This window comes from Muscardinus avellanarius (assembly GCF_963383645.1).
Source record: "Muscardinus avellanarius genome assembly, chromosome: 1".
NCBI classification, from domain to species: Eukaryota; Metazoa; Chordata; class Mammalia; order Rodentia; family Gliridae; genus Muscardinus; species Muscardinus avellanarius.
In genome coordinates, this window is record NC_137786.1 from 65,176,866 (window position 1) to 65,194,481 (window position 17,616).

A 17,616-nucleotide genomic window follows, 5' to 3' on the forward strand; every position below is an offset into this window, starting at 1 on the left:
ACATTTCCATATTTTATTCTTAAATAATCTTTTAGAGACTCAGATGAAGTGAGTAGCACAAAGTCGTTAACTACTTTGGGATTTGAACCTCTGCATGTTTTGAGTACTAAATTTTAAACTAAATTATGAGCAGCTAGCTGTGGAGGATATGATGGTAAATACAATGGACTGCTTTTTCATATCTCAACCCTTAAGGCTCTGCCATGAGCATTCCTGTCTGTTGTCACTTAGTTGACTGCCTAGAGACAGCTGGTTTGTCATGCCCACCTGGGTCCCATCAAAAGCAGATTACAAACCAGTGATGGTGGTGCATGCCTGTAGTTTCAGTACTTGGGGACTAATACCAGAGGCTCATTAGTTCAACGCAAACCTGAGCAATTTAGTGAGACCCTGTTTCAAAATACAAAATAAATAAAAGGGCTAGGGTTGTAGCCCTAGGGGTGGTACCCTGGGTTCACACCACACACACACACACACACACACACACACACACACACACACACACACACACACACGGCAGAATATAGCGAATGTGTTTCCTCTGGTTTGTTTTCACATTGGGGAAGACAATATCACTTTCTAGGTGATTATGCAGAGTTCAAGTCTCCCAACGACCAATGAGAATTAGATCTAGATTCTTCCAATTCTTAGGTACCCACCAAGTCTAAACAATTCTGGCTCTTCATAGCTTCATCTAAGTGCTTTCTGTTATCGTGGAAATTAGATAATGGGGGGGGGGAGGAGACGACGCCTTTTCAACAAGTTCAGAGGTGGCGCAACAAATCGTATTAATGAATTCCTTATGTATACAGATTTTCCTGTAATCTCATTCCCGACGTTGGGAAGCGAAGAGGTAAAAGCCTATGTCTTTGTTTTGCACTCAAATACCTGGAAGTAAAAGAGGGGGGCATCTTTTTGTTTTCGACTCCCAATAACATGATCTCGGGACTTGTTCCCCACCCCCATTCCTTCTCCCAGCCTTCTCAGTGATTTCGGAAGTGGGGGCTTGGGAAGTACTGAACTCTGCAACGCGTCCCATCCAGTTCTCAAACCTCCTCGGAGCAAGTTCGGATCGGCAGCTTCAAGGCTGCTCTCCGTGATTTTGCAGTAACCTAAAACCGGAGAGACAGGAAAATGCGAGGCTGGGATTCCCAGGTGTATGTGTGTGTGTGTGTGCGTGGGGGGGGGGTCAGGGGTGTGAAAAATTCAAAAGCCAGGGCTGGGACGTGATCTTCAGAGGCTGCTGCCTAGGTCTCTCCGGTCCTGGGGCCTCCAGAGCCGCTGCCCCAGTGCGCAGCCCGCATGCCCGTACACCTGTGGGCCCTATCCAGTGGTATCTGAGTGCGTCTTTCTCGCCCCCTCCTCCCCAGGTCAGGCTCGGCAGGGACTCGGGAAGCCTGTTTTAAACTGCTGAGCAGGCCGCCGAGTTGCTCTGGGGATGAGGGCCTCCCCCGGCTCCCGGAGCCCTAGTCCTGCCCGGCCCCCCGCAAAGCCCGGAGCGCGGACCCAGCAGGGGCAGGGACACCAGGGGCAGGGGCCGGGAAGGGGGCAGGGGCGGCAGGAGCAGGGGCGGGGGCACCAGGGACAGGGGTAGGGAAGGAGGCAAGAGCAGGGGCACCAGGTGCAGGGGCTGAAGCAGGGACAGGGGCACCAGGGGAGTGGGCGAGGGGTAGGAACAGGGAAGGGGGCAGGAGCAGGAGCTGGGGCAGGGGCAGGGGCAGGGGCACACGCCGGAGCAGGCGCAGGGGCAGGAGCGCGGGCCGGCGGCGTCGCGCACCGCGCATGCTCAGTGGCGGCGGCGGCGGCCGCGAGCTGCACCGGATCTGCTCGGCGGCGGCGGCGGCGGCGACGTGAGCGCGCAGGGGGGCGGCGGCCTCGCCTCGTCTCTCTCTCTGCGCCTGGGTCGGGTGGGTGACGCCGAGCGCCACAGACATGTCGGATTTTGACAGTAACCCGTTCGCCGATCCGGATCTGAACAACCCCTTCAAGGTGAGCGCGCGGGCGTCGTGGTGGGACCGCGGCGAGTCCCGGCCCGGCCCGCCGCCCGCCCGGCCCCCGCCGCCGCCGCCGCCTCACCTGCCGCGGGCCCCCCCTCGCCCCCAGGTGCGGCCCGGAGGGTCTGCGGCCGGCGGGGCCGCCCGGGCGGGGTTGTCATGGGGACCCGGGAGGCGGCGGCCGCGGCCGGGGGAGCGGCGGGGGCGGCCCTGGAGGTGAGGCGGAGAGGGGCGAGGGCGCCCAGCGCGCCGCGATGGAAGAAAAAATATTGTTGTGTTTTTATTATTTAAAGTTGTGTTGCGCCCAGGTACCACCAGCGGCGCTGCCATGCTCCCCCTTCCTTTCCCCGTAAGGCTTTGGTTCAGGAAGCTGATATCAAAGCAGAAGTTAAAAATAAATAAATATCTGTAGAAAACAATAGTGCACGTGGACGACGTCTTCCTACCTAGCTGCTTCTAGCAAGGTAGAGGGTGGGATATTTTCCAAGCTCTTAGTGCGTCACCGGTGCGCTGGGCTGTTCCAGGATACCATTTCCCACGTGAGCTGCTTTCCTTCTTGGAGTCGTCGACCTTATCCTCCCAGCTTCAAAAGGACTTGGCAGGGAAACCGGCAAGGAAACCTCGCTAAGATGTTCATTATCTGCGCCTAAATGAACGCAGCATCCACACTAGCTCTTGAAAAGTACTCTGAGTTTCTTAATGAGAGTAAAGCTTAGCAAGTGTAATTTGCTTCCAACTGTTGGTTAAGTTAGTTGTATCTTTTTTTCCTTTTGGTACTGAGGATTGAACCCAGCTGCATCATACCACCAAGCTACAATCCCGGCCCCATTTTATTTATTTGGAAACAGGGTCTCACTAGGTTGCTGACAGCTTCAGTAAGTTGCCCAGGCTGGCTTTGAACCTGTGCAGGATCCCGATCCTCCTTTCTCAGCCTCCCAAGTACAGGGATTACAAGAGTGTGGCACCACTCCCAATTCAAGTTAGTTGTTAATCTCCCCTGGCCGTGTGCAATAGTGACTTCAACTTGTAGTTAAAATGAAATAGTAACTGATTTTTGGTTGCATGAGTGTTACTTCTGGCTCGTTTTAAGTCTCTTCTTACTCTTGGTTTTATCTCCTATTGAGAACCCTGGAAAAGGAAAAATATTCGTATTCTGATGGTTAGCCTGATAATTTCATGGAGGATTATTATAATGAAATGATCCTGGTTACAATGGACAATTTGACTCCCTTTATAGAAATAGACAACAGACGCAGTCACCGTTCCATTGCCCTTAATGTCACTTGAGAAAATTCATTACAACTGGTGTGTAACTTTCAGTTTTTTGTTTGTTTTGTATTTTTCGGTACTAGGAATTTTGGCCCCGGGGAATCCTACCTCTGAGCCATACCACCAGCCCTATTTTATTTTGAAACAGAGCCTCACTAAGTTGCAGTGGGCCTTACTGAATTGCTGAGGCTGGCCTTGAACCTGTCATCCTTCTATCTCAGTCTCCCAAGCAGTGGGAGTATGGGCATGCACCACCCTTCCGGACTCAAGTTTCAGCTTATTTTGAACAGATGACTTGGTTATATTTTTAAGGAGAATTTTTCCCCCCAGAATTTTTGCTTCAGTGATTGTCGGGCTTACTTCCATGTTGTGGAAAATGAGTTATTCTTAAATTGTATACATCCTAAAGAGACGTTTTATAATTTGCCAAATGGGTGTTATTTTAAAATATTTTGAAGATATAACATCAAGAACCTGTTAGCATTTCCTAATTCTGATTATTCATTGAAGCTGTTTATTCAGAATTTAACAATATGGCTGTTGATTTCCTATCTGGTCATCTATTTCCTGGCTTGTTTTATATTAGGTACTCTTGTTAGGGCAAGATTTTGTCTCTTTGTGACATCAAATATTGCCGTTTTGACATTCGTAAGGTTCCTGGAGTAATCTAAGCCCAAAAGTGGTTTTGAGCTGTCATTTATTGTGGCATAAAATTATAAATCCTTGTTTTTTGTAATTCAGTGCACAATGTTTAGTCAAGTCTATAAGATGCTTTAAGAGATGGATGATTTAGGTGTAAGGAAGATTTGATCGTACACATTTTTCCTATGTTATTTCTCTATTTTCAGTGACTGTTACAGTAGTACTGTCAGAGTTATCTGACTCTATTTTCTTATTTTTTATATATATATATTTTTTCCTCTTTTAAGGTTACATCTACAGGATATTCCTTTTTTTCTGCTTTTGCTTCCTTATAAGAAAAGGTGATTTTTGAAACTGCATTTTTGATATTACCTAAACTAAAAAGTCCTTAGACTCATATTTGTGTACTTCACTGTCATCCTTCCTTTCAAAGCTTGTTCGATATTTCACATTTGCTGTTTATTTCTTAAATCCTATTGGATAATCAGTGCTTTTTTTGTTTTTGTTCCTTAACATTTCTTTTGCTCTACTTTTATGTTAGGAATGTAACAACTTACAATTCTGTAAAATAAGATGAAATATCTTCTCTTAGGTTTATTATTATTATTATTATTATTATTATTATTATTTTATTTTATTTTTTTTTGCAGGTTTGGGGATGGAACCTGGGGGCATTTGACCTCCGAACTACACCCCCAGCCCTGTTTTTTATTCTTTATTTTGAAACAGGGTCTCACTAAGTTGTGGAGGGCCTCACTAAGTAGCTGAGACTGTCTGTGAACTGTGACAGTCTCCCAAACTTGGGTTTACAAGTGTGTGCCACCAAGCCTGGCTTCTTAGGATTATTAATGGGATTTGATGAATACATACACTTTTTTCTTTTCTTATGTTTCTGTTTTTTGCATATATTAAATTTTTTTTATTGGTGCATTATATTCATACATCATATTGGGGTAAAAAAAACTTGTGTGAACATACATGTACTCATCACCCATGATGAATGCATATTTATCATGTAGGGAGGGCGTAATGTGTGGTGGCTTTTATTAGGTTAAGCTAATATTTACTATGAATAACAATTTAAGAAATTAGGAAGAACATCTGATTTATTTTTTGTGACTGACGAATCTCACTTGTAATGCTCTCTAGTTCCATCTATTTCCCTGACTAGATTCAAAATTAAAAAAAAATTTTATTGGTGCATTGTAGTCATCTTAATGGGGTACAAGATGATGGAGGCATACATGTACACATCACCCAATTAGTGATGTGTACATGTATACCTTGTACTCTCTTAAGATGTGTGACTACAATGCACCCATAAAAAGAAAAAAATTAAAAATTAAATATTAAAAAAAGAAATTATATTTAATTATAGACAACCACAGTATTCTTAACTATTAATTTGGTAAATTTCATGTTTTTTAAAACTTTTTTTTTTTTTTTTGCGGGTCTAGGGATGGAACCCAGGGGCATTTGACCTCCGAGCTATACCCCCTGCCCTATTTTTTATTCTTTATTTTGAAACCGGGTCTCACTGAGTTGCAGAGGGCCTCACTAAGTAGCTGAGGCTGTCTGCGAACCGTGATCCTCCAGGTCTCAGCCTCCCGAATGCTGGGATTACAAGCCTGTGCCACCACGCCCAGCTCTTTTAAAACATTTTGTGCTAGTTGTAGCTGTTAGGCAGATCAGAGTCAAATCAAGCCTAAAAATAATTAAGTGCTTTGTCGTAGGTCATGCTACAAGATGAGCTCAGGTTTGTCTGAATTCTAGGGCTTTGTTATCACACCATCCCATAGAAAAATTTCATGTTAAAATTGAGCATAGTGTCATTTTGGCCTCAAAAATTCCCTCTAAAGCTGGACGTGGTGGCGCACGCTTGTAATCCCTGTGCTTGGGAGGCTGAGACAGGTGAATCACGCAGGTTCAAAGCCAGCCTCAGCTACTTAGTGAGGCTCTCAGCAACTTAGACCCTGTTTCCAAATAAAATACAAAATAGGCCTGGGAGGATAGCCCGGAGTCAGAAAGCCCCTGGACTCTACCCCCAGTACCACCCCCCCAAAAAAATCCCTCTATTTTTAAAAATAGTAGCCCCCCTTTATCCTTGGTTACTTTCTGGTTACCCATAACAAACTGCTTTTAGAAATATTACATGGAAAATTCCAGAAGTAAAACAATTGATAAAGTTTATTCAGCCAGGACTGGTGGTGCACACCTGTAATCCCAATTCTTGAGAGGCTGAAACTGGAGGATTGAAGGTTTGAGACCAGCCTCATAAACTCAGAGAGATTCTCAGCAATTTATTGAGACCCTATATCAAAACAAAAATTAAAAAAGGCTGGGGGTATAGCTCAGAGGTAGTACACCCCTAGATTCAATTCCTGGTAACAACAACAATAACAACAGTTTTTATTAAGGTATATTATTATGATTATCCCATTTTTAGTTATTGTTAATCTCTTACTGTGCCTAATTTATAAATTAAGCATTATCATAGGTATATATGCAGGGAAAAACCCCATATATTTAGGGTTCTATTTCAGGCATCAGTGTAGTGTCTTAAAATGTATCCCCTGAAGATAAAGGGGTAGGACTGTAATATTTTTAAAATGGCCTATAATTTAGCATTTTCATTTACGTAATATTTTAAGTTTTAGTAATTTAAGTGGCATCCTAAGAGTTTAGTTGAAGTTAAAATTACTAAACTTTGTCTTTAAAAAGTGACCCATAATTAAAGGCTGCTATTCATTTGTCTTAGTCTGTTTAGGCTGCTGTAATAAAATACCATACATTGGCTAATTTTATATACAAGCAGAATTTATTGGTCTTGCTTTCGGAGGCTGGAAGTCCAAGACGGAGGTGCCAGCAGGTTCAGTGTGGTTGAGGGCCCATCTTCACATATAGGTCCTCCTGTAAGTCCTGACATACAGAGGGGAAGGCAGCTCTCTGGGACCTCATTTATAAGGGCATTTATGCCATTCTGGAGCGCTCCGTCACCTCCCAGAGACTCCCATCTTCTAATATTACCTTGGTGAATGGCTTTTAACATAGAACTTTGGTGGACACAAATAATGCGGCTGTAGTACCACTTGTTTTAATTGTATAATGTTGTGGATGCTACCCATCTAGTTTCATTTACATTTAAAGTGATATTTGAGCCAGGCGTGGTGGCATACACTGTAGCTGTAATCCCAGCATTTGAGAGGCTGAGACAGGAAGATCACAGTTCGAGGACAGCCTCAGCTACTTAGTGAGGCCCTTTGCAACTCAGCAAGACTCTTTTATTTATTATTATTATTATTATTATTATTATTATTATTAATTATTATTATTTTAGTGGTACTGGGGTTCCTGGAAACCCATCTACCTCTGGGCTACACTCCCAGACACCTATTTTTTATATTTTTATTTGGAAATGGTATCTTAAGCCAGCGAGGCTGACTTCGAACCTGCACGATCCTCCTGTCCCCGCCTCCCAGGCATGGGTGTTACAAGCCTGTGCCACCATGCTCGGCATCAGTGAGACTCTATTTTAAAATAAAGAATTAAAAAAAAAATAGGGCTGAGGGTGTCTTTTGCAGGTAGAATGCTCCTGAGTTCCATCCCCAGAACCGCAAGAAAAAAAAAAAAAGTGACATTTACACCAAATTGTTGTTGTCCTCTGTCCAGCTAAAATTTTGAGTCAGAGATTGAATAGCACTAGGATTAAGATGCTACCTATTTTAAGATGGACTATTATTTTATTTACCCACTGTCTTAGTTATCTGTTGGTACCCAACAATTTTGAAATGTAGCAGCTCAAAACAACAAATTATTTGTTGATATTTTGTTGACTTACACTGACCTGGCAGTTTATTATTTTTGTTGTTGTTGTTACATGTTCTGCCTAGGGTCAGTCACGTGCTTCAGTCATCTGACAGCTTCACTGGCCGACTCACGCAAATGCCTCCTCACTGCCTGGAGCTGTCATGGGGGCAGCAGTCGACTCTCTCACGTTGCCTCTTTGCTGGGAATAGCTGGGCTTTTTACATAGTAGTAGGAGGCTAAGAGCTGAAGCTACAAAGCTTAAGTCAGTGTCTTTCTGCTACATTCTGTTGGCCAAATAAAACAAAATCATCTCAGATTAAAAAAGGGGAGTTGGGAGTTAGACTTCACTTCATGACAGGAATGCTGTGTCCCTGTTGACAGAGACATATGAACTGAAAACACACCTTGCCAAGTCTGGTTGACACATGCCTTGAAAGGCTGAGACAGGAGGATCACAGGCTGGAGGACAGCCTCAGCAATGTAGGGAGTCTGAGCAACCTAGTGAGACAGGTAGAATGCTCCTGGTTCAATCCTTGGTACTACAAACAGACAAACAAAAAGCCAAACTGAACTAGACATGGTGGCACACACCTCTAATCCCAATACTTGGGAGGCTGAGATAGGAGGATCACAGGTTAAAAGCTAGCCTTAAACATTAAGCAAAAATTCAGTGAGCTGAAAAGATATACCACACATAAAATAATGAGACATGTACAGGATAACCTAGATCCGAATTCCTATTAAAAGAGAGGAGAAGTGAAGGACAGTTACCAGTTGCCAGTTCAGAGCAATTCTGAAATCCAACCAGGCACCTGATTTTAGGGTCCCATACTTTGGAGGCATGAAGTTTCTTTGTTAGTACCCAGTTTTGTTACTCCATCTATTATTTTTTTTCTTCCTCTGCTCTCATTATCTGAGAGGTCCTTTTTATTCCTTTAAGAAATGATCCCTGTTTGTAGTCAGGTAGCATTTTCAGCCTGCTTCCTGTCTGTCCATTGACAGAATACCTGAAGACATTCTCTATTTTGAAAAAACTATTCCTTTTAGTCCATACTGTTAACAAGTCTCTTTAAAAAAAATTTTTTTTTTTTGGAAACAGGGTCTCACTGAGTTGCAAAGTGCCTCGCTAAGTAGCTGAGGCTGTCCCAGAACCACAATCCTCCAGTCTCCGCCTCCCAGATACTGGGATTACAAGTGTGAGCCACAACACCTGGACTGTTAAAAGTGTCTTAACAAGGAGGAATACTCTTCCTCCTTTAGCATGTTTCTTTCAATCAGAATTGCCAAATAGTACTACAAAGTAACGCTTTTTAGTATTAAACTTGTATTATATTTAGACCTTCAGTTTTGGGTGGTATAGTGGAATATTGCCAATCCAAATATTCTAAAATGTTTTGCTGGGCATGGTGGCATACACCTAAAATTCCAGGACTTGGAAGGCTGAGATAGGAGGATTGCAGGTTTGACGACAGCTTCAGCAATGCAGCAAGACTCTCAGCAATCTAACGAGACCCTGTTTCACAACAAAAAATAAAATTGGGCTGGGGGTGTAGTGGAGTAGAATCTTACGGTTTTGATTTGAATTCCCTTGGTGGCTAATGATGTTGAGGATCTTTTCATGATCTTATTGGACATTTTTCTGTCCTTGAATAATTACCTATTGAGACCCTTTTCCTATTTTTAGACTGGGCTATTTAACTTTTAAAGTTTTAGTTATTTTTTTTTATATTCTAGATACAAGTTCTTTATCAGGTATGTGACTTATGAGCATTTTTCTTCCATTTTTTGTGTTATTTTTTTACTTTCTTGATGTCTTTTGAAGAATAAAAGTTTTCAACTTTGGCTGTTTAAAGTATCTATATTTTGCCGGGTGTGGTGGCGCACGCTTGTAATCCCCGCGCTTGGGTGGGGGAGATAGGATTGCGCAGGTTCGAAGCCAGCCTTGCTGGCCTAAGAGGCCCTGTTTCCAAATAAAATATAAAATAGGTCTGGGGAGTATAGCCCGGAGGTAGAAGGCCCCTGAGTTCCATCCTCAGTACCACCACCAAAAAAAAAAGTATCTATATTTTGTTGTTTTAATATCTATTTTTATTGTTTTGTGTTTATCATATCTAAGAATCCTTTGCCAAGTCCAAAATATGCGGGTATATCCCTATGTTTTCTTACGAGTTCTGTAACTTTAGCTTTTCTATTAGGGTTTAAGATTTATTTTTAGTTAATTTTTATATATGGTATGAGATAAGGTCCAACCTCATTCTTTTGCATGTGAATATACAGTTGTTTCCACAGCGTGTTTTGAAAAGACCCATTCTTTCTCCATTGTTCTTGGCACCCCTATTGAAAATCTACCAAATCTCCTTCCTTCCTTCCTTCCTTCCTTCCTTCCTTCCTTCCTTCCTTCCTTCCATTAATCCCTCCATTTTTCTTGGAACTGAGAATTGAACCTAGGAAGGCTGTACATCTGAGCTATATCATAAGCCCTTTTTATTTTTTATTTTGAAACAGGGTCTCACTTAAGTTGCAAAAGCTGGCTTTCTACCTGTGTGATCCTTCTGTCTCAGACTTCCAAGTACTGGGGTTATAATAAGGTGGGTGCCGCATTTGGTGGCTCAGTATTGTTTCTTAATCTGTGTTCTTACAAAGTAGAGAAAATATTTTATCTAAGAGTCCCCATATTTCATGCACAAAGGGCTTCCAAATACCTGGTATAGTATAACTATACTCTTGAAATACCAAATCGCCAGAGCTAGTGTTGCAGCCACTTCTACTACATCCTTGCATATGTTAATTTTTTTTTTTTTTTGTGGTACTGAGGATGGAACCCAGAGACATTCTACCTCCAATTTATACCCCCCAGCCCAATTTTTTATTCTTTATTTTGAAACAGGGTCTCACTGAGTTGCAAGGGCATATTGTTATATTGATAAAGTGGTCTTAACTACATTCTAAAAACAAGTGTAAAACCTATTATGTTGAGCGGGGCATGGTGGCGCATGCTTGGAGGATCACGCAGGTTCGAAGCTAGCCTCCTGGCTTAAGAGACCCTGTTTCCAAATAAAGTATAAAATAGGTGTCTGGGAGGGTAACCCAGAGGTAGAAGGGTTTCCATGAACCCCAGTACTACCAAAAAAACAAACAAACAAAAACCTTATTATGTTGATATTTTTAAAACATTAACATAAGCCAGGTGTGGTGGTGCACCCTTGTAATCCCAGCATTTGGGAGGCTGAGACAGGAGGATCGTGGTTTGTGGACAGCCTCAGCTACTCATTTTTTTTTTTTTTTTGCAGTACTGGGGATGGAACCCAGGAGTATTCTACCTCCGAGCTATACCTCCAGCCCTATTTTTTATACTTTATTTTGAAACAGGGTCTCACTGAGTTGCAAAGAGGCTCATTAAGTAGCTGAGGCTGTCCTCAAACTTCAATCCTCCTGTCTCAGCCTCCCGAATGCTGGGGTTACAAGCGTGCGCCACCATGCCCAGCTACACTCATCATTTTAATTGATAACAGAAGAGAACACAAATCAGATATTTGAATGAAAGTGGTTGAGTATAAACGGCAAGATTCACATTTGTTTGTTTGTTTTGCAGTGCTGAGATCGAACCCAGGGCTACACACAAGTGCTCTAGTGCTAATCTACCCCTCCCTCCCAGTGTAGATGCCCGTTAAGGATTGCTTATGGAACACAATGAAAACACTGCCTAGCATTAAATACATAGCAAATACTGGAAGTTCCCACATTCTCCAAGAGAAATAGCAGTGACAGAGTTGCATACACTGTTAGTGGCAGTCATTTTACAACTGTAGGAATCCTGTCATGGTGGTTGGAATCCTTGTATGGTAATTTGGAATATATGGAAAGTGGTGACAGATGGAAGTGAGAGATGTATGGCTAGGGATAGTGCCCCCGGGCGTGTAATCTTTTTCTAGAACTTTTTTCAGTGCTTTTTTGAGGTTGGTTTAGTCAGTCCTTGGTTTTATATATGCCCAGCTTTTGGCATCTTAGTTATAAATTTTAGTAAATTGCTTATAAGAAATCAGCATAGTATAAAAATGCAAATTAACATATTCCCTAAGCTTAAAAGAAATGTATTGTTAAATGCCTTTTCTATTTGTTTTTTAAGTTTTTAATGGAAGTGTTAAAATTTGAATCTTGTGGGAAGTTAACTGCCATTTAGAGTTGAGTTCCCAAGAAAATGTTTTCTGAATTATATAGATTTCAGGCAAACATTTCTGTGTTGTTAGCCTAGTGTAATGGGGAATTAGAAGAACTGAATGAAATTTGCAGAGGTTTATTTTCTACCAGTAGAGGGATAGGTAAGAAGGGGGCTCTGGAACCAGGCTGCTTAGGCGACCTTAGGCAAATTATTTAATTTTTCTACCTTCAGTACTCTCAGTACTTATTTGTTTTTTTGTCTTGATTCAAAAGGAACTACAAGAAATGTTAAAAAATTAAGATGGGAGTCTCTTAAAATAACAGATAAAGAAAATAAATAATAGTGCAAGATTCTTTGGCTGCAACATGTGATTATTATTATTTCATCCTTAAATTGCCTTCATTTTCTAAAACAGACTCTAATTTTTATTAACTTTTAAACTTTTTGGTATTAACAGAAATAGTAACAAAAACAAACCATACAAATTACTGGTTGCCTTACGAAGCTAAGGGATTTTAGAAGCTATTATATATCACAACATGAACTGAGGATAGCTAAAAAGCTCATTTTATTTTTATGACAAATCATCTTATGATGTAGGTTTCATTGAAATGTTGGAGAGTTATACACTTTAGCTGCTTAATTTTAGGGATTTTTGAAAAGTGTTCTTTTTATTATATTTGAATTAATAGATTTGAAGTTGTGGTTACTAATTTATGTAGATGTGTGCATATATGTGTGTGTGTGTGTGTGTGTGTGTGTGTGTGTGTGTGTGTGTAGTACTGTGGGATGAATACAAGGGAGTCTAACCTGAGCTATACCCCCAGCCCTTTTTATTTTTTATTTTGAAACAGGGTTTCACAGGTCCTTGAACCTATGATTTCCTCTGTCTCAATATCCCAATTGCCCAGTTTATGATTACTTCTTGAAGTCATGATAGAGTAACAGGAGATATAAGTCCCTAGTTTCTCAATGAGTGCCCCTCACCTCCATGGATACATGTTGTAGAGAAAGCTTGGGGTATGTGGTACTATGCATCTAGTTACTGGCCTTGGGAGCTTAACCACTATTAGTTTTTTTTTTTTTTTTTTGGTACTGGGGATGGAACCCAGGGGCCTTCTAACTCTGGGCTACACTCCCAGACCTCCTATATCTATATAGACCCTTTGCTCATTTTTAAATTGTGGTTTTTGACGCAACGTTGTTATGTTGCCCAGCCTGGCCTCTAACTCCTGGGCTTCAGTGATCCTCCTCACTCTGCCTCCTGTGTATCTGGGACTGCCAGTGTGTGCCACTATGCCAGACTTCAGACGTATTATCTTTAGTGACTGGTCTTCACATTCTTCAATTCATGTGGCGCTAAAATCAAGACTGAAATTTGGAAGAGCAGGACCCCTTTACTTCAGTGGTATCTCAGGACAGTTACCAGTGGACCATCAAATTCTGTTGTTTTGGTCACGTAATTAATATGACTTAAGTGGACTTGACACAATATTATAGCAATGGCAAGGAAAGCATATTCTCAATTTTTTCAACCATTTATTTAATGTATGTATGTATGTATGTATGTATGTATGTATGTATGTATGTATTTGTTTATTTTTTGGAGCACTAGGGATTGAACCCAGAGGCATTCTACCTCCGAGCTATACACCCAGCCCTTTTTTTATTCTTTATTTTGAAACCGGGTCTCACTAAGTTGGGGAGGGCCTCACTAAGTAGCTGAGGATGGCCGTGAACCTGGATCCTCCTGTCTCAGCCTCCCAAGTACTGGGATACAAGAATGTGCCACCATGCCCAGCTTTCAACCCATTTATTTATTTGTTTATTTATTCATTTATTTATTTTGCAGTACTGGGGATGGAACCCAGGGCCATTCTACCTTCCAAGCCACACTCCCAGCCCTATTTTTTATTCTATAATTTGAAACAGGGTCTCACTGAGTTGCAAAGGGCCTCACTAAGTAGCTGAGGCTTTCCTTGAACCATGATCCTTCTGTCTCAGCCTCCCAAATGCTGGAATTACAAGCCTGTGCCACCTTGCCTGGCTCAACCCTTAGATTTAAATGGATTGTTTGGCCATTTTAAATTTCTGAAAATGGACCATTCCAGAGCCTTTCTCTGGAACATAACTCTTTATCATAGCCTTCTCTTAAACTGTATCCCTACTTCCCTAAATAAGCCTCTTATATTCACCTAAAAAAACGATAGTTTTCCAGCTTAAGATCTTCATAGTTACTGAAAACTCTATAGTATTGTGACTGCACTAGATATTAGAAAGGACCAAAGTCAGTTGTCTGAGAGATTGTTACCAATGCGGTGGAATAAGAGTTAGGTTATTTATTTAGCAAATGTGTGTGGCGCTCCTAAAGTCAGGCAGACATCACGACAGTCACTGGGAATGCAAAGATGCGAAGGTCCCTGATGTCAAAGAGTTCACCCTCTAGTGGGGGAACATAATGTGTGAGAAATGTTTTTTTGGCCAAGAAACAGAAATAGTATATTTTTCATACTGCAGGAGCAAACGTTCACAAGAAGGTGCTGCCTAAGCTGTCTCGAAGGAGAGAGAAAAATTGCTTGTCTTGTAGCGACTGTTCCTGAAAGGCAGCATTTAAAGCAGAAGGCATCTCATCTGTGTGGTTACAGTTCACCCCCTTGTGTTTTATCGATACATTCAGCACAGGTTAAAATCTCTGTTTACTCGGGAATGACAGAACTTGGACTAGAAAGATTAAATGGGGCTTTAATAAGTGCTGAGTCTGAAATAGAGAATCTGGTATGCTTTATGCTTTCAACACATCTCAGTTAGTGGACTAGTTGTATTTCGAGAGCTGCATGTGGCTTATGGTCACCATATTGTTCAGGACAGGTCTGGATGAATACAATGTATTATGATAAATCAAGACTCTTGAGACTGAGGGGTCTCTGAAATAAAAGAGCCATTCTTAGGAACTATTTCTGAAGCTACCAGCAGCAAGGTGCAAGTCTAGCTAGCAGTTGAAAATGTGTTCTCTGGATTAAGAACACTTTTATAATGAAAATTTGGAGAAAGCATGAATTATTTACATTGAATCTCCATTGGCAATAGATAAGTGGGCAGGATAATGAAAGCAGGAAAAGTTTTGAGATAAGAGGGTAGTCCATAAAAGGTATTTGCTGTGTCTGCATTGGTTGGGGTTGTAAGCAGGATGGCGCTTGTTGGTCTGGCTGCTTGGGGTGTGAGTCAAAGTTTCAATATATGTTCAGGAATGTGGAGTAGTTTTTTTTTATTGCTTTGGCTTATTGCTGTTAATTGATTAACCTTCTTTTCCTCCCTTCCATCCTTCAGCCCTTGTAATTAAATTTAGGACATCTTAAAATTTTTCTTTTATCTGTTATTATAACACTAAATGGCTTTTGTAGTGAACTGTAATAAGGTATTACTGTTGTTGATAAAAAGAATGTTAATAGTTGTTGCCAATCTAACGTTTGTCTACGTTCTTTAGCAGTCATTTATGTATGAGTATTTACCTATCTTTGCAATCTCTACCCCATAAATGACCTTACCAATTGTTCATTGTACACTCTCAATCATTTTTAAAATTTACAAGGCCTAAAATGGCCACTTCACATTAATTAATCCTGTAGGTAGGATATGAACAGGTTTTTGAAAAGCTCATTGGGGCTGGATATGAAGAACAGATTAGGAAAGGGTCTGAGGAGGGCGGAGAGGCTAGTAGGAAGGCTTTGCAGTTTACAAGTGAGAAGTATAGGTGGCTCGAGCTCGAGAAGTTCAAGGAAAGATAGCGAGGGGGCTGATATCTGGGGGGACCTGCCTGAACAATGTTTGTTTTTCTTTGCTGTGTAATTTTAAAGATTATGAAGACTTGAAATATAGATACAAAGCATCATGTTGAGGCAGTTGAATATATGGGAAAAGGATAATTGATAGGGTAGTCCTGAGAAAAGGTTTAAGAGATGAGGCTGAGATAGGAAGAGGACGTTTTTTGTAGATAGGCCTTGTTAATTTTTATAAAGTTCTGAACAAATGTTCTACTACTGAGCTGCGTCCCCAGTCCTAAACTACAGGGATATATCTAACGCTAAGAACCATAAAGGATAAAGACTAGATTTATATTTCTCTTATTTTTTTAATTGGAAGGGGAAGAAAAAAGTAAAAGTCAAGTTAAACTAATCAGTGATTAACAGCTGGGTTTCAGTATAGTATACTATACTATAGGGGTAAGTAAATGTTCGCTCACAGAAGATTTTATTTAAATATACAATGGCAGTAAACTTGTGGAGTTTTGATGGAATATGAAATGGCAAAGAATTATCAGTTCCATCTGTTCTGGTTTTAAGGTGCAGAGACATACCTCAAGTGATGAGACCTCATTTTCAGGATTCTTGGGTAAGGGAAGGAGGTCCAACACAGCTCATTCTCTAATTGCCATGAAATAGTTTCTGGGAGCTTATGAGGTGTTTCCTCAGTCCTCACATCTGCTCCCACACACACTTCAGCCACCTCCTCCCCCTGCCAAGCAATGAGAACTATTTCCAAATGAAATCAGTATTTGGAAATCATAAAAGATGAGCTACACTAATGGAAGTATGATTGGCCTCTACCACCCTCTTCTCCGCTTTTGCCCTGCCGCACTTTCTCCATGCCGAGCCCTTCAGAGGAGCTATAGGACTTCGTGCTTTCACGAGGTCATTCCTCACCTTTTGGAGGACAGAGCAGTAACTGTATTATTGGCCCTGGCTTTGCTCCAGTGACTCTTGGCAACTCTCGTAGTTGCAGGTCTCCATCCACGTTGTACCTGCGGTTCTCTGCTCCCTTTTCTGGTCACCTTATTGTGACTTAGTTTCTTTTTACCTCATTGACACTGGTCACTACAATGACTAGTATCAACAATTGCTGCTACTACTCACCGATTTTTATGTCTCATATTCAGACTCCTCAAGAAGTAGCTGTAATTGGATCTAGAGTCACTTTGTTGGAGCCGGCCAGGTATTCTCACGTCCACTTCACATTGGGCTCAGAGGCCAGTTCCTCATCCTTTACATGTAGCTAAGATTATAGAGTTATGTGACACAAATTGGACAAAGGATTGCTTCTGGTTCTTTTCCTTAGAAGATGGCTGTGGGTATTGTTTTTGGTGTATGTACCTAATATGCATATAATTTTCTAAAATTCTCCATTAATCATAAATGGAGAGGTGTTTTCCCTTGATCCTTAGCTTGGTGGTAATGATGAGAACAGCCTAAGTTATTACCTATTGAGCATTTTCCATGTGCACAAACTGTATTAAGCATTTTACATGCAGTACCTCATGAATTGTACAATACATTTTACTGATAAAAAACTGAGGTTCAGTGAATATGAAGTACTTGTTCAAAGTTTACATTTTCTTGGTATTGGAACTGACAAATATAAGCAGACAGTTTTCCAGCTAATCAAGAAGTATAATCTATCAGAGCTGTTCCTGATCAGATTTTCTCTGTTTTAAAGATGGGAAACAGAGACTTAGAGAGTTTAAGTGACCTACCTAAAGTAATAGAACTAGCAATGTTCAGATATTCAGCCTCTGAGGTACACCCCCTTCCCTATTTCTTTTTAATTATTCTGAAACAGGGTCTCACCAAGTTGCAGAGGGCCTCACTAAGTAGCTGAGGCTGTCCCTGAATCACGATCCTCAGGTCTCAGCCTCCCAAATGCTGGGTTTACAAGCGTGCTCCACCATGCCTGGCTTGTATTGTGGTTTTT

General features: G+C 41.3%; 1 protein-coding gene across 2 annotated transcripts in view; it reads left to right on the forward strand.

The window, feature by feature from the left end:
* Nucleotides 1-1,825: 1,825 nt before the first annotated feature.
* SCAMP1 (secretory carrier membrane protein 1) overlaps nt 1,826-17,616 on the forward strand; it is a gene marked incomplete at both ends in the record, with an annotated part of 103,343 nt that continues 87,552 nt past the window's right edge. The window contains one exon of one of the 2 annotated variants that reach the window (XM_080703809.1): nt 1,826-1,989. In XM_080703809.1, coding sequence (XP_080559935.1) covers nt 1,933-1,989 — 57 coding nt within the window. The remainder of the gene's footprint in view (nt 1,990-17,616) is intronic. The other variant, XM_080703808.1, reaches the window with a different exon arrangement.